Consider the following 24,852-nt stretch of genomic DNA (forward strand, 5'->3'; position numbering starts at 1 on the left):
ACAGAAATATACTTAGTTAATGTAATATAAGGAATAGATATGAACTCCCCCCAAACCCCTGTTAATCAGCAGCTGCAGTAGAAAGTTATACCTGGTTGGCTGAAACAGTTGGTTTCAGTAGCTGGTGGTTGTTGACCCCGCAGTCTGAGCCAACGTGCTGCCCTGTCAAAGCCCCGCCCCCAAGCAACAGTCTGTACTTGCTTCAGTCTTTATGACAGCAGCAGCTATTAAAACCCTGAGGACCAAGGGGCACTGGTCACAAAAATCTCTCTAAATCAGCTGCTGGGGAAAAAAAGCTCTTTTGAATTATTAAAAATTAAGTCCTACTTATCACAATGCATTGCCTGAAAAGTCTGAGGACAGCTAACCCAGGAATCTTGCAGCTGTTTAAAAATGCAGGGATCTCTGCCAGAGTTGGAGCTGACAGCATTGTCTTGTCCAGGACACAACAACCTGTTCCTCTCCCCTGCTGGGTCGTAGCATCACCCCACAACCACAGAGCCTTTCATCACCAGAAGGGGCCTGATGTGGACCAAGGACACTCCAAGTAGGTCACAGTAGGCTGTAAATGAATAAATCAACATTAATTAGCCAAAATCTTATTCATCTCTGTTCTTCATAATTTCTTAACAATATTCCATTGTTAAAACCATTAGCATATCCCTACAATATTCCTATAGGGGGTTTATGCGACTTGTGCCGTAAAATATCTGTTTTAGCCTATAGCATCTCTGTGGATCAGCGCTAATTATTTCTTAAGCTTTAAAGATAAGTTTGACATAAACTACCTTTAATTACAATTTTGCTTGAAATTAGATGATAATAGCGAAACTACAGCCAGAAGAGCCTTAGCTTAGTTAAGTTAGCACAACGACTAGAAACACTGGGAAACAGCTAGCCTGGTTCCATTATGGTTATAAAAATTTATGCAAGCGCCCACGGCTCACTAATTAACACGTTATATCTCGTTAGTTTATCCCATACACAAACTAAAGTATAAAAATAAATTGCGATTTCAAGGGATTACATCAGAGATGTTAAAAAGACTTGGATTTTATGTGAAGACTGTTTCTTCACTGGCACAGCCATTTCCAGGAATTTTTGTGGGTTGCTTTGCAACCAGTGTCGTTCAAAGGACGTAAAAGTAGCCTGTATTTTGGTTTTCATTTAGATGAGTTGAAAAAAAAAAATCTTATATATAGAGAATATGATCTTAAATATCTGTAAAATTAAAGTATTCTATACAAACTTTTTTGGATAAGGCTACATTTAAGTTAAAAGTCTCCACTTTATGAACAGATGAACAGCAGCTTGACACCATGTTTTGTTTAGCCTACATTTTGGAAATGAGGCAGGCTAGGCCTAATTTGCAAATAGCAGGTGCTGTTTGATGTACTGTATATTATTGGATAATGCTGAAGAAAACTTTCTCATTCTCAGGCAAGTGGAGCTAAGGAGCAACTTTAAAAAAAACTTTAAGAGGGTTTATGGGCCTTTATTTGTGATGGACATTGCAGATAATGATATATTTGGAAAGACTGAATTATTAGTCCAATTTTGACATAAATTAAGGCTCAGGGGTTTAAACTAGCTGTCTGTGCATCACTGCCACTGAACAACTGTTGATGATATTGGTGAGCATCAAACTGCCACTGAACTGCCTTGCAGTTAATGTAGTGAAAAAAACACCAACCTGGGACATCAAGACCTGTGGTCAAGACTGTATGAAGTTATTATGCCCGGCCAAAAAATAGTCCTGGAGCTGCAGCACACTGGAGTTGAAAATGTTAAACAAACAAGATATTATGTGCTAATTAGTACACTATAGAGGGGATGGTAGGTGGATTTTTTCAACTGTTTCCCTTTTACTCCAGTCTTTATGCTAAGCTAACTGTCGCCTGTATATCTAGTAGGAGTGGGCTATACCACAAAATTTGGTTTCAGTGGGAAACCAAGTAATACCATGGCGAAGATCCTTGATATTAATACCAACATCAATATTTTGGTACCACTTTCTGATAGGGCATCATTCATAAAGGTTTAAAATGTGTAGTTAAAGGCTTTATTAGTGGTTCATACATTGCATACTAATGCTTTACAGATCAGTTATAAGCCATAAATAATAACTTTTGGGTTGCCAGGTAAAGAAAAATCCTCCCCAGCATGGCACTTTGCTATCTCTTGAATTCATTAAGGAGACTTATCCAACCCATCAAATCTGCCATTATAAACATTAGTAAGTCATTACCAAAGGTTTCATGTTTCACACTTTTTAATAAGTCATGTCTGATAATGTCCTGCAGCCCCTTTTCAGAAGGTAAATAGTCAAAACGTCCATCTCCCTAATAAATTTATGCTTATACTTTACTATACTTTACACACAAAATATGTACCTGTAGTTGGCACTTGACATTTAATTCTACTATTTGCATTTGTATTTATAACTTTTTTCATCTCCTGTTTAAAAAAAAAAAGAAATATGTTTTATTAACATAAAACTCAACAAGGTAAGTAATTAAAAATTCAAAATACTGGTTTATACATTTAAAGTAATCAGTCATGGAGCAGAGATCATTGCTTCCCTCACACACACATTTCATGTAAAGAACTAGGTCAGTACCTGGACGTTTGCCAGAATTTTCACTACTGGTCATGGTGTTGACTTATAAACATTGACACACTGCTCAGGCTTGTAACTGGATTGGAGCGAGTCCAAATCTAAAGATGTATGTTGTTGTTTTTTTTTAGCACAAGTAGGTTAATGTCCAGTATGGAGGACCTACTTTTCTACACCATCACTGAAGGCAAAGAGATGATCCCCCTCTCCCAGTTCATCTCTGTGAGTCAACAGCATCGTCACACTTCCTCTGTCATATGGCTGTCTTGACTGTGGCGTATGTGGATTTACAACACAAACACACTGTCTCTTACTGCTGTGTTATCTTTCGAAAAGCCCCTTTGACTTTGGTTAAATCAACCTTGGGGAGTGAAATAGGAGCCCACAACAGGAAGACAGAATGTCTCCAGCTGGATGTAGGGTCAAGTTTAAAAGGTGTTTAGAAACCTTATGTAATAATATGGTGGGTGTGACACTTAGGCGTGAGGAAATCACCATCAACAACAACATGCATACATACACACACACACACATTACTGAAGAAATGTCAAGCTTTTGTGAACCTGTGCCACAGTTATTTATATTTTCATAGCCTTGCAAGGGGGCCATTCCTACATTATACATATTTCAGGAGATGAGCAGGACACAGACTGTGTGGTGTTTTTGTGCTCTCCGATAACTGACAAGCTATTGCAAACCACTGCACCCTCTTTTAGCTTCTGTGGTGCAACCTTTTAGATAGTGTCATAAAAAAAAGGCAAACATGAACATCTGGTGACCTCGGTGTCTATGGCAACTCCGATTTTCAAAAGGAGCATGCATTTGGGAGAAGAGACATGTGTCAACACAGGTGGCTTGTTGTTAGGCCACGCATAACTAGATGTTTTTGTAGAGGTGACTGGGGCAGGACATACATGGTGAAAGTGTTATTCAGTGTCCCTGCATGTCAATAACATCAATAATTGCTGTCACTTAGACTTAAAATCAGCCTACAGGAATATTTCTTGGTTAAAAAAAAAAAATATATATATTGTTTCAGAAGTCAGAGTTAGTTTATTCCAGTTTATCTTGTAGAGAAGGCAACATAGAATGAGAAATCACTGCACTAATATCACAAAAATTACATTTAATTTTAGAAAGTTGAGGAAACAAGCTGATTTGTATTGGAAATAATTGTAAAAGTTTTCACTCCATTAACACATTTTCATTTCTCATTCACTCAGTTTTTCATTTAGGAAAATATCTTTTATTCCCCAATCATAAACTAATGCCTAGTTAAGATGGAGAGAACCAGTGAATTTTTGTCATGTTCCTTTATAACATGACTAACAATTAATGGATTATCAAAATTGATTTCAGCATTCAGCAACTTCAGCATTTCCTGGCCCGAAGCTATAAGAATCACTCACAGACATGCAGTAACAGCAACATCAAGCTTGCCGTATACTTGGTCTGTTTGCTCAGTGAATCAGTTATTAGAGGAGATGACTCAAAAAAACATTGGAGCCTCTCTGGTCAGGAGGGTCGTGCACATGGTGTCCCCAAAATAGATGCACGTGGTTCATACAGGGACTTTCAGCCAGTCATGTGACTTGTGAGAGGGTTTCCAGTGATCCGGTCTACACCTGTATTTCTTCCTCAGAGGCATGTGGGCACCCCTGAGCCTTTGAAGTCCCCTAACTATATATTCCATCCACGCACATTTGATATCCTGCTAATTGGCATCGCATAAACACTGCTGTGCATGACTCAAAGTCTTTGATAAAGTCTTATTTATGTCATTTATGACTTCCTACTTTCCTCCCATGTGTGTTCATTTGATGAAACCTACCAACTTTCCTTCTTCTGCAGGCTTTGAGAAAAACAGGTTTGTTGACGTCTGACCCTCGGCTGCGTGACTGTGTCCATCAGATGCGACAATCCACACGAGACTCTGTCGGGCCTGTCATGATGGACAAGAAGTTCTTCAGAAGGTGAGGAAAGATTTGTGTATTTACAGCTTCAACTTTTACATGCATGTACTTTTCTTATATATTGGGTTTATATCACTGCTGCAGTGTTACCTAGTGTTCATTCAATTTCTCAATCAAATTTCTTCTTACTTACTATTAGTTTGTAAAAACTGCAATGTTCTGAAATATTGGAGAAAAGGATGGGTACAAGGTGCAAGGTTAGGTTGAGGGTCTTTCTTACTTTTCTGTGCTTATGTAAAGGAGATTATTTGTGGTCAGCGCTATTTGAGTCCAAGAGACTGACAGATGCAGGCGTTTTATGGCTGACAGCTGCTACTAACCAAATTCACATGCGCACATGCCAGCCAAAGCAGTAGAGTGCACGGGATAGAGGGGTCTCAGGGGCAGTTAATGAAAGGGCATCATTCTGGTTTAGCTCCAGACTGTGGCAATTACATTAGTAGACTCAACAGATCTGTGAGCTCCATGCAGACTGCTGTCCAAACAGTATAGTTTCCTAACTGACAAGTGTAATTCACTCAGACTCATCTTTTGGCCTGGAACAGCAGAACATTACGCAGTCTGGTCATCTTCATCAAACTTAATTGGCCCTATCCGACTTGTCTGTGCTTGTTTTCTGACATTTGTGAGGTTATCCATTCCTGAAGAACACTCAAGAGCTCACTATAAATATACTACTAGAAATAGAGAGAGCTATCTTCAATTTTTTTTTGGAAATGACCCATATGAATAATGCAAGCTCTCTCCACTCTCTTCTTCTGGTGTCCCAAAGCCTCACGCTAGCATCGCCTTGGATCAGTGAGGGCTAAAGGACAGATATTTTAGTTCAGACAAGCTGTGACAGAATGTGCACACCTTTCCTTTCAAGCATACAGCACTGCTGATCAATTACTGCAATGGAAATCTGTTATAAGTATTTTAGCTGGGTGTTTATTACCTGACACTGGTCACTTTGAATCCAATGTGATGAAAAAAAATGATGAAAGCCCATTAACACAATAAAAAAAACCCATTTTAATTAAATATAAATGCAATGTGTAATGCAAATGTTTGGGCATCCATGGGCAAACTAAATATTTTGTTGATTTAGTAGTCACTTGAAAATTTGAAAGAAGTGAATTCACCCCCTGCAGCAAACAGACATTAAAAAGCGAGCTTTTCTCTAAATGTTAATTCACTGTCACTTTTTATGTCACAAACTTAAAGTATTGAAAAAACTAAAGTGTAACTGTGGTGTGGACAAAAGTTTGGGCACCCCGCTACGTCAGTACTTAGTAAACCTTGCCTTGGCAGATATCACAGCTTGAAAACATGCTTTGTTGTAGCAGCTTAGAGTCTGTCTATTCTTGATTTAGAACGCTCACCCACTCTGCACTTCACTTGAAGTTCTGAGATATTTTTAGGCAGTCTCGCACACACAGCATGTTTAAGATCTACCCACAGATTCAATGATGAAGTCAGGGGACTGTGGGGGCTGTTCCTAAAAGCTCCAGCTTGTGTTTCTTGAAGTAGCTAATGATAGATTTTGAGGTCTGATTTAGGTTCATTATCCTGCAATCAGCTTCTTTTCACTTTGAATTTCTTGACTGACTGCCGGACCTTTGCATCCTGAATTTGCTGATATTTAGTGGAATCCATTCTTCTTCTGATCTGTGCAGATTTTCCTGTCTCACTGCCTGCCACACAACCCTAAAGCAGAATAGTGTAACCCCCAACGCTTAACAGCTAATTAACTAATTAAATAAATGGTAAAAGTGCATTAACATTTGAAAAAATGCCCATTTTCAATGTGTTTGTTGCAGAGGTTGTATTTACATCTTTTCAATTCAAAAAATCACCAAAATATGGAATTTGTCTGAACTTTTGAGTACAACTGTAACTCCATGTTAGCTACTTAGCTTATTTAGTGAGGTCAGATTAGCCATAGTAGCATGTAGCTATCCTGTTAACAATCCTGCTAACTGTACCACTGCCTGAAGCTATGGAATTTAATTTCAGTTCCTGTTACTCTGATTAATAGTTGTCTTTTTTCACAGCAGACATTTTGGCATGTCATAGTAGCAAAACAACAGGTGTAAATGATAAAATTAATTTTGGCTGAGCTCCATTTAGCTGCTGCAGTTTGAAGCTCCTGGTGTTGTGCCTGCTGGCTTACTGACAATTGAATACAACAGAGCCATCGTTAATGTTATTAGTAACACCTGTGCTTTGCTTACTATGAGACCCCTACAATACAATGGAGGTGTATGGAATTTTGTTTGAAATTCTCATGTTGCTATTACATTTTGCATTTTATGTAAATGTTCAATGCTGTGAGCATCAAAAATTAAATTTAATACCATCTGTGAGCTCTTACAAAAATCATTGTCTATTATTTGAATTATAAATCCAACAGTAATTGCAGAATCTGTCTTTGAAGTGTTTGATACCTAACCCTGTGACGATCGATTCAATTGTGTGTCCTCTTGCAGGTGTGTGGGCAACAACATCATGCTGCTCACTAAAGCTTTCAGAAAAAAGTTTATCATCCCAAAATTTGAAGAGTTTACCCAGCAGATAAATAAGATGTATGACCGTGCACAACAGCAGGAGGCAGGACAGGTAAGTAAACACACATACTGGCTCAGTGTTTTCTTATTCATTGTACTACACTGTCACTCACATTTCCATTTCATTTTGCAGGTAGCTGATTACATTCCTCAGCTGGCTAAGTTCAGCTGTGATCTCTGGGGTGTATCTCTGTGCACAATTGACGGACAGAGGTGAGGTAACATCTTCACGTTAACTTATGTTTCCATTCTGAAATCCTCCATCGTGTGCACCGCATCACTAACAAACCTCCATTTTTGTTTTGATTTGTTTTGTTTTTATTTTTTTCCATGCTCCTCCATTACATCCTCATGTGATGCAGATACTCTGTGGGTGACACCAAGGTTCCCTTCTGTCTGCAGTCGTGTGTGAAGCCTCTGGAGTACGCCATTGCCGTGCACGAGCTTGGCAGCGAGCGTGTTCACCACTTTGTGGGCAAAGAGCCCAGTGGATTCAAGTTCAACAAACTGTCACTAAATGAGGAAGGTAAGTGGTTAGTTGTCTCCAGCTGTCCTCTATAGACAATAACAAGCAATAACAATACTGCTGTGTACACCTTCTCCTCTAATATGTTATTGAGAAATCTTGGAAACTCTGGTTCTTGACCTGTAATTTCAACTGATTCCGATTGTTGACAACAGAGCAAATGTATTGCAAGAACAAGCCACAGTTTCAAAAGCAAAAAATAAGTTGTCCTGATGGACTTCTAGCCAGACTGTGTACCATTTTATCACCTCACCTTTGTAGCTATTTGCTATTACATACTCGCCTCCAAAGCAAACAGAAGTGTATCTGTTCAGTTTGTTAGCTGATGTTACTCTAAGACCCCCTCAGGAAATATACTCTCTAATCTCACAGTTTATTGCTCTTGTGTTTAGGGACAAATCAGTGATAACATGCTCTCATTTCTTGTGCAGATAAACCACACAACCCGATGGTGAATGCTGGAGCTATCGTCATCAGTTCTTTAATTAAGGTAAAATCTAAAGGCTTGTCAGCACTGACTAAACACAGAGGTTTCTTTTTTAGAATATGCACACAAAACATATTACATAGTTGATTGTCATTAATCAGCGTATCAGGGCAAAAACAGTCTACATCTCAGGAGGTACCATGTCGTGGCCAAAAATAGACTCTGTTTTTAAACCCCCGACCTTATTAAATGTTTTCCCCCGTCAATTATAACTCTTACGCTGCAGAGTCTCACCAGACTTAATTACAGTTCAAAAGGTTAATCAGTTAGGGCTTCAAAAGTAATGATGAAAAACAAGAAACTAAAGAGCACAGTCAGACTTACGTACTACCATTAAAAGACATCCACAAATTAAGCTTTCAATTTCTTTTTGCTATTGGCTGAATCCTCAGCAGAAACAGGAAGCTGTGCAAAAAATATACATAGGCCCAATGCACCAAATTTTGCAACATGAGATGAAATTTGTCAACAAAAGTCAATGTGAAACGTGACAATGCCTCTATTTGCAGTCTGTGTGTAAACAGTGCCAGCAATTTACTTTTGTGGAACAGGCCCTGTCTAAAATAAAACAGTTTTGGTAGTATTAAGACAAAACGAGATAGCTGTAAGCTTTTGAGTCTTGAAAATAATTATCATTATGGTTATGAAGGCCTCAGCCACTGCAGCACTAGACGGGGTTCAAGCCCAGTGAGAAGCCACAGAGTGTTATTTGTCTTAAAACTGAATCTGTTGGTGATGTTGTAATATTCACAATAAAAAATGATAGAAAACAACATTTTTGCACAACCTGGTGTGAGAATCAGTGAGTAAACACACTCCTGAAGTATGAACTCAGCAACAGCTATGACATATCTAGTCACTCATCTATTGGCTGGTTACTTGTTGCCCACAGCAGTTGGACTATGGTCATCATCGTCCGACTGACCAGCCGTCAAACTCATCTGTGAGCTTTGGCCTTATTGTAAGACATTGGGGGTGGGTTTTAGTCATATATGGTTATGTATGTGTTTCCTCTGTGGAGTTTTCCTGAAGTTTCACAGCTGACTGAAGAGATGCTCTGGGTCTCTTATCATATGTAGGTCATGTCCAGCAGTGAGGGAGGGCATTGAATTTTGGCCTGACAGCAGGGGTGTGTGCACTTCTGGCCAATTACAGCCCTGAGAATAGAAGGTGTGTGGACAGCCCCCCCCTCCATGTGCATAACTGTACAGGGGGGCTATATTGTGCAAATACAGTTTGTGTACTCTATTTGCATCATACTGAGGAGGTTATATACTTAAAAGCTTGATATTTTGTGCAAAGAAAAGGAAAAATAAAGTACAAAGTTGATAAAAGCTGTTTTTGACTTTCTGCGAGAACAGCTGTACCACTAAAAGTTTAAATGTCACAAATGTATATGTTTTCTTCAAAAACTTGCTCTAGAGAGGAACTACTACCAGTAATATTTGATATCATCTTTACCCTTTATAGGTTAAGTCATTAAATATGAATGGGACTACCGTCTCTGTTGGGTAACTTTATAGCTTGGTAATGATCCCTTACCAGTCTGTGAAATTCAAGCACAGCCATAAACAGCCCCCAGGACACAGTGAGCACATTGCCACATGGACATACAGGCATGAAGGCATCATGTACACGTCATATCTCAACGTCCACCCAAGATTAGACTCAAAGCTATGCTTTACTGTCAAAGTACTCAAACACTGCCATCTGTAGGGACTCACAGTCTCTTTGTATACTTTAAACTGGCATCAGAGAATGATTTTTTTCCCCCTCTGTTGACAGCCTCATTCAAATAAAGCCGAGAGGTTCGACTATGTAAGTAAATACTTTTCATTTTCACAATTTTTTTGATGCCACTTATTGGTTCGTGTCCCTACTGAACCATCTGTATGTGATTTTATTGTAGGTGATGGAGTTCTTGAAAAGCATGGCTGGTACAGAGTTTGTGGGCTTCAGCAATGCAACGTGAGTACCGTGCTTCAGGAAATGCAACCACAATTGTCCTCTGAAATGCAGCTTTCTCATTCCTGTTATGTTCTTGCAGTTTTCAGTCAGAGAGGGAGACCGGTGATCGGAATTATGCAATTGGTTATTACCTGAAAGAGAAAAGGGTGAGGGTTTTTTGGTGGTTTGTATTTACGGTAATCACAATCACTTTAAGTGCTCGCTCAGTGCTCATGTTTTCAGAAAAACTGAGTGCACGCTGAGTATACTCTGACTCTGATTGTAAGCTGTTGTCCTTGCAGTGCTTTCCTGACAATGCAGATATGATTGCGGCCCTTGACTTCTACTTTCAGGTGAGACAGTTTGCTGTTAACAGTGTGTTATTCTCTGGATGCAACTTTCAAGGAATAGTTTGACATTTTACTTTCTTGCCAAGAGTTAGCAGAGAATATAGATAATACTGTCATGTTTGTAGAATACAAATGAAATCACAGCCAGCAGCAAGTTAATTTAGCTTAGCCTGCTCTGGTTGCCTGGCAATCTCATGGTAACAACACGACTCCAAGAAGTCATTACACTCAGCCAAGGATCATATCTCCCCTGTAAAACCTACTTGTGTTAACACTTTTTTGAACAGATGGAACAAACAAGATTTAACATGTTAATTAATGAGCACACTTTGTAAGTGCCTTGAGTCCATTCCTACTGGTTTTCAGTGATTTATTTCAAACTTTGGCCAGTATGACCATGACACTGGTTTTTCATTCTGTGTGGTACTTGAAATATCTTACGTCTTAATTTTAACTTGACCCTGTATGTAGTTGATCTCACGGCACATTAATCTATATTTTTGTTAATTTTGTTTGACAATGTTGTAATCATGACATAATGATTTTATCTGTAGCCCAGCAGCTTGGCATGTCTGCTGGTCTACACAGTATGTATGAGCCATAATCAAATTACACGCTTGTTGCGCTGTTTGACAACAGTAACAGAAAAATATGTTAATGAGGACATCAACACTCACAGAGCACTTCAGTAGGAACACCATGCTAATACTGCGTTGTTCCTCCCTTTGCTCTCAAAACAGCCTCAGTTCCTCGTGACATGGATTCCTCAAGATGTTAGAAACATTCCCTAGAGATTCTTCTCCATGTTGACATGATTGCATCACATCATTTCTGCAGATTTTTCAGCTGCAAATTCATGCTGAGAATCTCCTGTTCTGTCACATCCCAAAGGTGTTGTACTCAGATCCAGATCTGGTGACTGAGGAGGCCAGTGAAATTCACTGAATTCATTGTCATGTTCATGAGACCAGTTTGAGACTTTGATTTGTGACATGGGACATTATCATGCTGGAAGTAGCCATTAAAAGATTAGCAGAAATCCAGATTCATCAAACCAGGCTATATTTTTTCCAGTCTTCAACAGTCCAGGACTGTGTTCATTGCAGCCTCAGACTTCTGTTTGGCTGACAGGAGTGGAGCCTGACGTGGTCTTCTGCTGTAGCAGTCCATCCACCTCAAGGTTCAATGTGTTGTTCATCTGAGATGCTTTTCTGGTCACCACACTTGTAAAAAGTGGTTATTGTATCTGAGTTACTGCAGCTTTTCTGTTAGCTCCAACCAGTCTTGCCATTAAAAAATTATTTTCAACTCTCAATAATTAAAGGCATTTATATACATTTACAAGTAAATGTCATGCTTCAGAGATCCATGCTGCATTAAAAATTGACCTGGTGCTTAAAGATAGCAGAGAGAGAAAAGGAGCTGGTGGTCACACACACACACCAGTTGTGATGGTGTCAGAACACGACACAACTGGATGCTGCACCTCTAATATTGGCTGTCAGGCAAATTTTGTTACCCTTAGATACAGCAAGTTAGCAGGTTCCCCTGGTCCCACTGCTAAGCTAAGCTAACTATCTGCTGGCTGCAGCTTAATATTTACCGTACCGTATCGACCTTCTCATCTAACTCTCAGCAATAAAGCAAATTTCCTAACATGTCAAATTACTGCTTCAAAACTTTTCTATATGCTTCTTCACTTCAAAAGTTTTTTGTTGTTGTTTTTTTCTTCTGTTACAGTTGTGTTCCATTGAGGTGACCTGTGAGTCAGGAAGCGTCATGGCTGCCACACTGGCCAATGGCGGTATTTGTCCAATCACGGGCGAGCGTGTGCTGAGCGCTGAAGCAGTTCGTAACACCCTGAGTCTCATGCATTCCTGTGGCATGTACGACTTCTCTGGACAATTTGCTTTCCATGTGAGTCACAAGGAATTCAGCCATCTGTTCAAAAGCATTGTTGGCCTTATAACTCCAAGTGTTAGCTAGTCATGTGATGTTGAAGCACTCCTGATTTTTTTTAACCAGACATTTGACTTATTCCTCTTGTTCAGGTGGGCTTGCCTGCTAAATCTGGTGTTTCAGGTGCTGTTCTGCTGGTGGTCCCCAACGTCATGGGTATGATGTGTTGGTCCCCACCATTAGATCGGCTTGGAAACAGTGTTCGTGGCATTCACTTCTGTCAGGTATGCAGTCGCCATCACAGTTGTATTAATTTATCTTCACCTAATTTGTCTGTATCTGCATCTTTCAAACATTCCTATCTTATTCAAATTTTGATTCACTAGGAGCTGGTGTCATGCTTCAACTTCCACAATTACGACAACCTGAGACACTTCACAAAGAAACATGACCCCAGAAGAAGATCAGATGATGATCCAGTAAGTTCCGTGCCATAAAAGTAGATTCTCAGATTCATGCTAAGGCACATGGCTGCTTCTCTAGGTGAATTAGAAATACTGCAGAAGGATTTTCATGCAAAAAAAAAAACTTTAATGTAAATCATTCCACTTTCATACGGTAGTGTTTGCCTTTTGATCCTTCAGAACAAGTCGGTGGTGAACCTAATGTTTGCAGCATACAGTGGTGACGTCTCTGCTCTGAGGAGGTAAGTAACAAGAGAAACATGGCCTTTCATTCTTCATCACCGAGTAGTGGACAATAATTGGGTGATGCAGTCTTGAAAGAATAGTTTGCCATTTATCCTGCAAAAAAGTTGGATCAAAAGGTTGATACTACTCTCATTTCTGAACACTAAAAATATGACTACAGCCAGCAACCAGTCAGCTTAGCTTGGAAACGGGGAAACGTCAGTTGAACAGAAAACATCTGCCTGTCAGCACCTTTAAAGCGCACTAATTACCACATTATATTTTGTCTGTTTAATTAAAACTGAAGTTTAAGAAGTTGAGAGGAATGAGAAGTTGTGGTTTTATGGGGATTTGGTATGCCTGGTAAACTTTTTGGTTTTACACTTTATTAAACAAGCGAGATATATCATGTTAATTACTGAGCTTTACAGGTGCTGGTGGGCAGATTCTTTTTTAACCTTTGGGCAGAGCCCAGCTACCTGTTTCCGCCTGTTTCCAGTCTTTATGCTAAGCTAAGCTAACCATCTCCTGGCTTTAGCTTCACACTTTACAGAAACTGGTATCGATCCAAGGTCTGCTTTTCAAAGCATGTTCTTCCCTCATTTAATTAGAGGGATACTCAGCTCTTCTCAGCACAGTTTCTAACAGTTTGCCATCACTGGAGTTAACCTTTCCATGCATGTTCTCTCTGCTCTCCTCTGCTCCTTTATTATCCCTCCAGGTTTGCCCTTTCAGCCGTCAACATGGAGCAGAGAGACTACGACTCGCGCACAGCACTCCACATCGCTGCAGCCGAAGGTGACTCTTCATTATTAGTTCATTCATTCTTCAATAATCTTGGCTTTGATATTCAAACGACAAATTAAATATGGCATTTACATTACGTTTTAGTCTGGTTTGGAAATATGATCACAATTGATGAGAATTGTTTTTCTTTCAGGTCATGTGGAAGCTGTAATCTTCCTGACTGAAATATGCAAAGTGAATCCCCACATGAAAGACAGGTAAGAGTTTTTTAAATACAAACTCATTCATCTGATGTTAGATTAAAAACGGTAGAAAAATATATCCATCTCCATATTACTAACTATAACAATCCATCCATCTCCATATTACATTGTGTCATCTATCAGATGGGGGAACACACCCCTAGATGATGCCATGCAGTTTGGCCATGATGTTGTTATTTCAGTCCTGCAAGATTACCAGCGTGCAACCACTGAGGGCGACTCACCAGGTGACCCAGAGGAACAGAAGGCCACGCTGGATACGTTGAAGAGCATTGTTTAAACCACAAAGGATCATGAGGGTTTGTAATGGAAATCAATTTATCCTATTATGCACCTGAGAGGACTGAAAGGACACAGGGTGACTGAGAGATGTGATGAGTGAGTGACTTTTTTGGACTGTTGAAAAGCTGCAAAATGCAGGATTCATTTCCTTTTTAGTGCATTTTTGCTGACCAGAGGTTTGGTCAGTATAATGTATCAACACAGCAGTATAGAAACAGGCAATATGCTGCTTGTATGGAAAAAAAAAATTATATTAATTTATACCATGATTTGGCTTTCGCAACAGTTTTTGTGCTTAGCTTCTGACAAAAAAATTGAGATGTACATATCAAATATATTTTGCTTATTTATTTTTTAAAATATTTTAATATATTTTGCTTCATCATTATTTTATTTAATCAAGGTTTGATACCCCCTGTGTAATAAGTGTATAAATATTCCTAAAGGTGCTTGTTGATTATTCTACCTCAGTGGGAGGTGATTTATTTGCATTTGTGCCTGGAAGGACTGTTTCATTGTAGTTGATGTGAGCTCACTGAGGTCTATAAGCCAGTTTATTTACTGCTGATACACCGCAGTGGTCGTGCTGGTTATTTTTTTCTTTTGGGAGGAATTACTCGTTTCATTCACATGAGCTCTTTTTGTTACTTGTATGTCACAGAAACATGCATGTCTCAGGCGCTGGGAACAATGTGCATTTTGGTAGTTCTAGCACAAAATATATAGTTAAATTACAATTTGTCCAAATGAGTGTTGCAAACTAGACACAGTCATGTCTGAAGTGATACTTTCTGACATGAGGAAAATGGAAACTTATGCATAACTAAGTCATGTTATAAAAACTTATTATACAGTTGAATCAGCTCAAATGAAAGTCAGTGTTTTAATTCATTTAAACTCTGGCAAAGAAATGATTCCTCAGCATGACTATCTTTAGTCTGTCACTGTAAATATGTATCTTCCTGCTGTAAATAATATGAAAGCAGTTTGAGTGATGTTATTTTATTAAACAATATACAGTATGAACATGAGGCTGAAAAAGGTTTTGTGCAGATTTGAGCTTTGTAACTGTTGGTAACACCAGAAGACAAAGTGTAAAAGAAAAACTTGGCAGTTAATGTTTCTCTCAACCACACATCTGAGAGGTAATACACGAGGTACACACAAAACAGCTTCTGTGATATGAATGCCTGAGGTCGAATGACATACACAAAGTATGAACTTGCATTGTTAAGAGTCATGATTATGAACCAGCTGGCCCACAGAAAATTAACCATCATCTGAAGTTAAGCTGTACATGATTCCCAAGGAAGATATTGCTTTCTTTCCTGCATTAAAGATAATGTGATAAGTGTTTCCATGGTGCTATGCCCAGCCCACTGCCTGTCAAGACCATTACAATCATAGCCATCACAGTTTATCCTGCTTCACTTCAGGCCTTCAGGCTCCACCAGACCAGAGTGCGTGAGCAGTTCCCCGTCCCAAAGTCCAAATGCGGGGCAGAGATGTGACTTGAACTGAACCCTGATGCTATGAATGATCCTGGGCTTCTCAATGTCCACCAGCCCCAGGACCCCCGCTTCGTAGTCAAGCAGGATGCCTACACGGTCAGGCTTTCCTACTAGCGTCACAGGAACCATCTTATTGCTGGTCATGGCAAACCACTTGCGCTGAGCGTAGCCAAACATCCAGGAGGAGTTGTTGGTGCCCACACACTCGTCTCTGCACATCAACGCCTCAGCCACACCCAGACGAAATTCTTGAGACTTTTTGACAGTCACCTCCCAGTAGTGTCTTCCGCTGCTGATCTTCTCATCACCAAACACGACGGCCCAGTCTCGGAAACGCTCTGGGTTGTTTGGCACATGGCTGGGGTCCAGGCCCAGCATGCGGTAGATTATACCAGTGTCTTTCTTGAAGAGGTCTAGGCTACTGTGGGCTGTTCTCTCATCAAGCCTAAACTGCAGATCTACAGAGAATAACAGACAAAAAGAAGATGAGATGTGATTAGTTTGATATTTAATGATGAAAGCCTCATTGGAGTCTGCATTAGTACCCAAATCATGGCTGGCGTGTGCTGTCCTAGTCTAAAATATCTGTAAATGTATCATTTATACTCTGTATTCAAAGCGGATCAGGTCTCTCATAAGATTGCTTAAACAAGTGCTTCCCGATCCGGTCTAAGAAAAGCTGAATAAACCTTTTTCACAGTAGACAGTCTAACTGTCCAACACAGGTGCGACTGATAACACTGATTGCACTGCTGCAGGAGTCATCGTTACTGTCATCACTTCCACCTGTGCTTTTCCTGCTACCAATCAGAATATCTGCTGTGAGAAGGCTCTGTGAATCAAATTCATTTAGAAATTAACAGTACAAATAACAGTACTCTGGTAATAACTATAAAGCCATCACAAATAATTAATATTAACGTTACAACTACAAGATGGACAGGCTTTAGACAGAGAAGGCAAGAAACACATCTGTCAAACCCAAGACATAAAGAGGCCTCATCTTCCTCAAGTTCACAGTGAGTATAGCAGGAGGGTCTTATGTCCTTTGTAAAAACTCAGTAATTTTGGGAAAAGTTTAACTTAAAACTTTGAATTTGCACAACAAAACCTAAAGAGGCATACAAGTGAAAGGAGTTTTCCTAATACCGTCACCAGAGTTACACTGAATTCTGTGATCTGATTAGGAATTTAATTTATATTGCCACTGCAAATTTTGTTTCACCGTGGTCATAATTTCATAGCAGTAATTAAATAAAATGTTGATGATGATGATGACAGGAATTAAAAATATGCAAGACCTACTCTCTACTATAGGTCTCTCTTGCAAAGCCAGCTACAGGGCTGCTCAAACGGACTGGGAAACATGGGCAGGACATTTCCTCGACTTCCCCTGGTTTTGCTTGTGTATTTGTTTTTGTCCTGAAGAAATGTGGCCGTTACTTCGTAAATATGGCGACAGCAGTAGCAACTTCATTACTGTGGCAGGAAAGCCGGACTTTAACGGGAAAAGCCCAGAAAAATACATGACATTTATCATTTGCTGTCAGGCTCGGCTGCGCCTAATGGGACATTGACCTCTGAGCTGCGGACTCACAAGCTAACATCCCTCCTTTGTTTCACATCACAAACATCAACTCACTTCTCCCCGTCGAAGTGGATACGTAGCATCTCCTCGCTGGCAGGCTCACAGCCCGCCTGTGTCTGGCTGACAGGGAGGCGACAGTCCGTCCCGCCAGGCGACATACATGAGCTGCACTAAGAGGCGTCGCCATGTTTTCACTGCTGCTGCTCACATGTCTCAGTTTCTTCTGCTTATCAACATGTAGCTGCAGCGCGCTCTGCCGCCCCCTACAGGTCTGGAGAGGAACACTGAGACCTGCCCGACCACCGGGAAACATCAGCACCACGGACAGCAGCCTGTCTGTCACACCTGTCAAGTCCATGGCTGGATTAATCTGTTAAGGGGCCAATGTGCAAACATTTGCTGTGGACCCCTACTTGTCATTTACCTGTCACACTCTGAGTGGGCCCCCCTGTCGCCACCAAGTTCCCATTAACCTCCTTATTATTTGATTATCAGAATAGTGATTGATATCATATGGCTTCAAGAGATGGAACAAACATTATATAAAAAATAAACAGTATATGCCACTGTCACTGTGTGGAATAATGTGATTAATAACTTTAAAGGGGGTAAGGGGTTGAATGGATCTGGTGTTTTTTTTGTTTTGTTTTTTCCCAAGCAAAGTCTTCTGGCAATCATTGACTCAGCTAACTAAATCATTGACAAAAATGATTGTATCAGAGCATTCTTTTCCATATAAATAGTACCAGGTGATATAGTTCTTTTCAGGAAAAAAATTATGAAATTATTAGAAAATTATGAAATAAAGCATTACCCATTCATTTCATGACATATGTCTAAATCCTGTTTCAAAGCTTTCTCCACACTGCCAACTGTTACATGCTGGTGAAGAAATATTGAATCCGTCATTTATTTTGCTGGCCTAAAAATAGTCAAATTTAAATGTAGAGTAAAAAAATATTGGCATCAGGTCGTAATAGGTTAGAAATACTACAACTTCTACTACACCCTGTGCCATGGTAGAGAGGGCATAGTTGTTTGTTGTTTTGAGTCTCTGTGTGGTCATTTTGTCTCTTTGTAGTTGTTTTGTGTCACTTATTAATCTATCCATAGCGATATCCACAACACCACACCACCATAACCCTATATACAGATAAGAAAAATATCATTAACAAACTATCACACAGTCACACGTCTGAAACCATACACCTTTGGGAAAAGTTTGCTTAAGCCTTCAAAATTTAATGCATATTTATGCACTAACAATGGTTGTTTATGCTGGATTTGAGAGAAGAGCAGCCTCTGGGCACAGTGGCGAATATACTAGGACTTTTAATGTCACAGATTAGGATTTTTTTCTTCATGCTGATGCATTCAAGGTGGGTAATGCATCTTTTATGACATGTAATAAATATTTTGTCATTTTAACAAAGCTTGATTCAGCCTTGAAGCACAGCCAGATCCATTTTTCACACCAGTATCCAACTGGGGACTAAATGTCATTGTTTATTCATGGTCCAATCTAAACATGTCAAAGACTGTATCATTAATTTTCTTTTCTACTTTAGTGCCTGGTAATGACTTTGTTTTGGAGTGTTGCAGTTCAGACAGACACCCCCCCACCCCCCCTCTCTCCTTGTAGACGTGTGGTTCATAATTCAAATCTACATAGTGAAGTCCTCACCACCACTCTAAAATTCAAGTTTGAATTTAATTAATTCAGAATGTAAGAAAAAAGGGGGAAAAAATAGTTTGCACATTAGTTGATTCTCAGCATTGTTTTTTTTTTTTTTTAATTCTGTTTCTAGCTTCTGAAGAGGTGTGTGTGTGTGTGTGTGTGGGTGTGTGTGTGTGTGTGTGTGTGTGTGTGTGTGTGTGTGTGTGTGTGTGTGTGTGTGTGTGTGTGTGTGTGTGTGTGTGTGTGTGTGTGTGTGTGTGTGTGAGTGTGAGAGAGTGTGAGAGTGAGAGTGAGTGAGAGAGATGAAATCAAACCCTTGCTAAAGAAACCCAAAGATGGTAATACATTCATCAGTTGATACTTGAATAAATCGGTTCTGTGCAAATAAACCTCATAACCTCTGGCTATAGAATATTCCACAGCACAGAAACTGCTCTTACTAAAATAATCAGGGACCTCAGATTAAACTCTGATGAAAATTTGGTCTCAGTTCTTGTCCTCTCAGACCTGGGCACAGGGTTTGACACAGCTGACTATGAAATCCTAATCAGTTGTCTTGAAAAGTTGGTTGGGCTTCCTGACTGCTGGTTAACTGGTTCAAAACGTACAAAATCAAAGGCAAAAAGTTTTGTCAGTCTTGGAGATTATGTATCTGAGAAACATGACATCTGCTTTGGGGTTGCTGAAGGGAGCTGCCTTTGTCTGTTATTATTCTCATTGTACATGCTGCCACTTAGTGACAGCATTAGAGCACACAATGCATTTACGCTGATGACAAAAAGCCGAACTGCTGGAGTGACGCTTTAATGTCCTTCTCAAGTTTCTGCCTCTTGGTATTGTGTTTTGATCCAAATATAACATGGAGGTTTATGTGCAGTGTATTTTTCTTTTTCTTTGGCTTTAATTGGTGATTGTTATGATACAATCCGTTTCTCTCACTCTAATGAAACAAATATTTTGAAATCACCATACAGAACAGAAAATGGTAGTAATGCCTGGCACATACTACTCTGTGAACCCCTTAAGGACCCACTCTCCCCCTCTCTCTCTGTCTTTCTCTCTCTCTCTCTCTGTCTTTCTCTCTCTCTCCCCCTCTCTCTCTGTCTCTCTCTCTCGCTCGCTCTCTCTCTCCCTCTCTCTTTCTCTCTCTCTGCTTTTACTCGGCTGCGGTCTTGTGAAGTGAACATGTGAAACTACAGTAACTCTCAGGTGCACAGCAGAGCGTCAGTCCACTCTCCTCTCCCCTCTCATCCACCGCCGCTGCTGTTACCAGACACACATAAAAACTAGAGCGGGGGAAAGCTCACGACTCAATACCGACCAGAACAACCAACCGTCTGACCTCCATACACGTTTACAGATTTGTGAGAGGAGGAAATCTCCTGCTCTGATCTGAAAACCTACTGAGTGAACGGGACGTGCGTGCAGCACAGCTACACAGGAACTCTTAATAAATGAGCTGAAGTGTCAAAAGGATTTCTCCTTCTCTTCGGTCTCCGGGTTTCCTCTTGTTGGCGTGCAGGAATGACGTGTACTTCACTGGACTTATAATCGACCAGCGAATTCACAGGCTGATAAAACACTTTGTCAGTCCTTCTTTTTCTTCTTTTCTTCACTGCGACCCAGTGAGAAACCTGCAAAACATCACTGTAGCGCAGTGGTGATGGACCCTCGTTTTGACATCTTGGTGATGCATGCCTTTGAAGAGTCATCCTGCTTTTGCCTGCCTGCCTCTGTGAAATGCGTTACTACTTTTACTCACAATTCCCACTCGTGTGACTTTTTAAAAGAGCGACAGATGCTCGAAATGTTTCTCTGTCAGTGTGCATGAGAGATGGCGACTAAACCGCACCAAGTCCAACAGTGGTCATCAGCACGTTTGCACCTGTTCGGGTGGATAATGGCAGTTTATGCCACAGGTGAATGAATATCGGCTCAGTTTCTGTTCACAGCGAGTGTCTTGAATCTGCTTGGGGCTTGTTGCACAGTGACAATGGATCTCAAAGTAGAAACTGAAGAAATGGACTCAAATCAACCTCCACCCATAGAAGTTTTTGCGCACAGCTCGACCCTGCACGGAATCTCTCACATCTTCACATACGAGCGGTTCTGCATCAAACGCTGCCTGTGGGTCGTGTTTTTCTTGGGCTCCCTGACCTTCTTGCTGTACGTGTGCGTGGACCGGATCCACTTCTACCTCGAGTACCCGCACGTCACCAAACTGGACGAGGTCACGACCCCGATCATGACGTTCCCCGCAGTCACTTTTTGCAACCTGAACGCGTTCCGCTTCAGTCGGGTGACGCGCAATGACCTGTACCACGCAGGGGAGCTGCTGGCCCTGCTCAACCAGAGGTATGCACACAGTCAGATTAATGTTGCCCAGAATGCAATGTTCAAAGCTTTTTCTACTGCATGTGGCTTATTAATTATTATTTGTCCTTTATTTATTCTTTATCCGTTGCATTTTACATCCCCCTTTACATCTAATGATTTCTTCACAGAAACTCTCCACCTTTTCCTTTTACAGTCTGTCATGATAAGTTGTTAGGGGTGTATACATTTCCTCAAGTACTGCACTTGAGGTACTAGTACTTGAGTTTCCATTTGATGCCGCTTTATACTTCTACTCCACTATATTTCAGAGGGAAATGCTGTACTTTTGACTCCACTCTCACATTTATTTGACAGCTATTGTTACTAGTAGCTATGCAGATTAAGAATTGAGATAAAAAGCTACAATAATCTTATAAAATATGATATATTAATTTTGATTAAAATATATCTAACATAAACAATTTTTAAGATTGGCTCCACCTCGACCATCTACAACAGTGAAATGCTGCTCACACATTAATGCCTCAGTAGCTAGAATGGTACTGAGTTCTCAACAACATAAATATGTCTGATTTTTTCTTTTTTACATTAAGATCCATACATTATATGCTGATGTCCTCAGAAAATGACGATCACAATGTTAAACAAGGTGGTAAAAAAATCCTGAATCTGCCTCTTTAACCAGATTGGCACTAAATGTTAATGAATTCTTCCCTGGGCCCTGCCCCATCCCTCCACCCCATTGGTAGTAATACTGTACTTTCAATGCAGGAGTTTTATTCGCACTGGAGTATTTTTACAGTGTGACATTATTGTCACTTAAAGGATCTAGTACTTGTGTCACACTCATCCAACAAGCTGTAATAGTTTTCTATCTTGTTGAGTCTTGCTGTGTTGGGAGAGCAGGCTTGTCAGGCTTGAATTAACTGCGGCATTATAATCAGAAAACTCCAGCCGTCTTGTCGTGCAGCTGAAGGCTCTGCATACTGGAGCTGGCAACAGCATGTAGCTACTGTTTGCACAGGAGGGAAAGATGTGGAGATTCTGCTTCCCATGATTACAAGAGAAATGACAGATACTTTGGGTATTTTGTCATTTATACATTTAAGTCCTCATGTCTCTGAAACTTCAGCAAAGCTGCTATTATATCCACTTGGTTCTGATCTGTCAAAGATTTTGCTTCTTTTGATTGTTGCCATACCAAACAAAAAGAACAGTTTTGGATGAATGACATATTTTCAGTGATTAAGATCATGCACAAGGGTGTCCAAGAAGCAGAGGTTAAGGAAGAGGGAACTCAGACAAAGAGACAGAAAGATTGTGACTAATCTTGGCTTTGGAGGCTGTTTGATAAACATGTTGCTCTCCCTGTGGTGTTGCAATATTGTCCAAATGTCAACAGAGGCAGTGATAATGAACCAATCAGCAAGACGGTGTCATGCAGCACATGTAGTATTTCAGGAAAAGAGAGAGTGTGTGTGTGTGTGTGTGTGTGTGTGTGTGTGTGTGTGTGTGTGTGTGTGTGTGTGTGTGTGTGTGTGTGTGTGTTTTTTATCTGGGTGATCAAAAACGGTAGAAAGTAAAAGCTCACAGCTGAAATGACGTAAACCTCTGACCGTCTGTCAGTTAAATAGATCGAGGACAGGACAGCATCCAATGCTAAAGGACTCTGGTGGTTTTACTTTTTTGTGGGTATGCAGCCAACTTCTGCCCTAAATCTTTAATGAAGATCCCAGACTGAAAACTAAAATTGGCATTTTTTTTTCCCAGTGACAGTGGTGTGACTGATAATCAGCACTTGCCATCTGGATGTTTTTACACGAATACGTCTCCTAATCTCATAAGGAAGACTTTTCAAAGTTGGAGACCAAAGCATAAACAGGACTGATTTTTCTTCTAAGTTTCCTTTTCCATGTACTCATCTCAACTCTTACACTCTGAAGTAGGTTTAGTGCTCATTATCCTGCCTCCCTTGGCAAGAGAGGCGATGAAACGGCACACTTAGCTGTTATACCCCCGGCCAGAAATGAAAGTGCTTGTGGCATGAAATCCATTTAAGACTATTCTCCGCCTACTTCCCATGTTTGGAGTCACTGATCTGGGAAATGTCTTGTGGCATGATATTTAAGCTGCACACATGCTGAAGTGTCAGCCTTCGTCGATCCTGACGGCTCATACTTATGGGATTTTATCTCATAAGTGCCTTCTTGGCAGGTTTGTCCACTACACAAACAGTGGGGAGCAAATGCCTCTCCTCAATTAAGTTCTCTTTCAATCAAACAAAAACACTCTCCGCCTCTGCCATAATGGGGTTTAGCCTAATCCTTATTGTCACCAAAAAAATGTATGAACTCATTTTTAAACCTAAATGAGGCAAGTTATTATTGATTTAATGTTTGGAAGATTTTAGTTGGACTGTTAAATGGCCCTTTGTCTTGAATGAAAATGAAAAACAAAAGGATTACTGCACCTTGTTCCAAGTTTTATAAGAAATATAACAGTTTAATGTTTAACTGTGATGTTGTAATTTTATGTCACACATCGCCAGCTGTTGTTTGAAGAACGTAAACCGCCAAATCTCATTCTTATTCATGCAATACATAAAACATGTAGGAGGCATTAATACTATGTTACACAAAAGATCAATATTCACCCCAGTAGCTACATTCATATGTGAAATTTCTAAAAGGCCTTTCAGTTGAGATAGTGTTCAGAAATAAACTCCAAGCAATCTACTCTTTGGTGAGTCCATTAAAATGGTGACATTTTTAATAATAGCTCAGTGGGAGATCACAGCGAGGGTAGAGAGCAGGCGCAGTTACAGCTATTCCACTCTCTTTTAATACAAGGCGGCATGGTCAGATTTTTGTGAGCTCCATTAAATAAAAGGAAATTTCCCAGTGCCACTGATAACTGCGTGTGATGTGGTTGACCGGCTCCCCACTCAGTCACTCGATGCCTTTATTGTCAGTGTAGTTTAAACAAAAGCAATGGTTGCTGATACAGACAAAATTAAATATCACAGAAATGCAACTGAATATAAAGCTATCAATAATGTGGCATGGCTGTTGCTGCTCACAAGATATTACTAACGAAAATGATAAGAAGATGATGAGAAAATGAATGATGAGAACCTATAATTAGTGATGAGGATATGATGAAACATGAGGTGAAATGAATTGTTCTTTTCATTAAAAAGTCTAATAACTGTAAAACCAGAAAATGATAATCCTAACATCTCAAAATTACAAAATCGAATTTATGGACCAGACACAACACACAGTATATTAGATATGGATACCAAATATCAAATGCAAAGCAGTTGCTTGTACAGAATCTCTAACGATACACAAGCAAATCCAACAGTCTACAGCCATGCTAACGTGCTAATGTGTAGCAGGTTCAATGT

The 24,852-nt window shown here is 40.0% G+C and overlaps 3 protein-coding genes across 3 annotated transcripts in view; 2 read left to right on the top strand and 1 right to left on the bottom strand.

Annotated features, from left to right (window-relative positions):
• Nucleotides 1-219: 219 nt before the first annotated feature.
• LOC111217302 (glutaminase kidney isoform, mitochondrial-like) lies at nt 220-14,352 on the top strand. Its single transcript, XM_022739100.1, has 18 exons — nt 220-547; nt 2,749-2,839; nt 4,469-4,590; nt 7,062-7,191; nt 7,273-7,352; nt 7,502-7,665; nt 8,097-8,155; nt 9,938-9,970; nt 10,062-10,120; nt 10,200-10,266; nt 10,402-10,452; nt 12,190-12,366; nt 12,501-12,632; nt 12,735-12,827; nt 12,993-13,054; nt 13,759-13,835; nt 13,978-14,041; nt 14,171-14,352. Exons 1-18 carry the CDS (start codon nt 336-338, stop codon nt 14,325-14,327), a joined length of 1,830 nt encoding a protein of 609 aa, XP_022594821.1. The 5' UTR covers nt 220-335; the 3' UTR covers nt 14,328-14,352.
• A 1,387-nt stretch (nt 14,353-15,739) lies between these two features.
• Nucleotides 15,740-17,965, bottom strand: spryd4 (SPRY domain containing 4). Its single transcript, XM_022739101.1, has 2 exons — nt 17,483-17,965; nt 15,740-16,298 (listed from the first exon to the last, which is right to left on the bottom strand). The coding sequence occupies exons 1-2, from the start codon at nt 17,784-17,786 to the stop codon at nt 15,757-15,759; spliced, it is 846 nt and encodes a 281-aa protein (XP_022594822.1). The 5' UTR covers nt 17,787-17,965; the 3' UTR covers nt 15,740-15,756.
• A 3,134-nt stretch (nt 17,966-21,099) lies between these two features.
• Nucleotides 21,100-24,852, top strand: part of LOC111217362 (acid-sensing ion channel 1-like) — a 42,643-nt gene continuing 38,890 nt past the window's right edge. Inside the window, exon 1 of the mRNA XM_022739190.1 lies at nt 21,100-21,461. Coding sequence (XP_022594911.1) covers nt 21,100-21,461 — 362 coding nt within the window. The remainder of the gene's footprint in view (nt 21,462-24,852) is intronic.

The sequence above is a fragment of the Seriola dumerili genome, unplaced genomic scaffold (genome assembly GCF_002260705.1).
Source record: "Seriola dumerili isolate Sdu_G_001 unplaced genomic scaffold, Sdu_1.0 BDQW01000043.1, whole genome shotgun sequence".
Classification (NCBI taxonomy): Eukaryota; Metazoa; Chordata; class Actinopteri; order Carangiformes; family Carangidae; genus Seriola; species Seriola dumerili.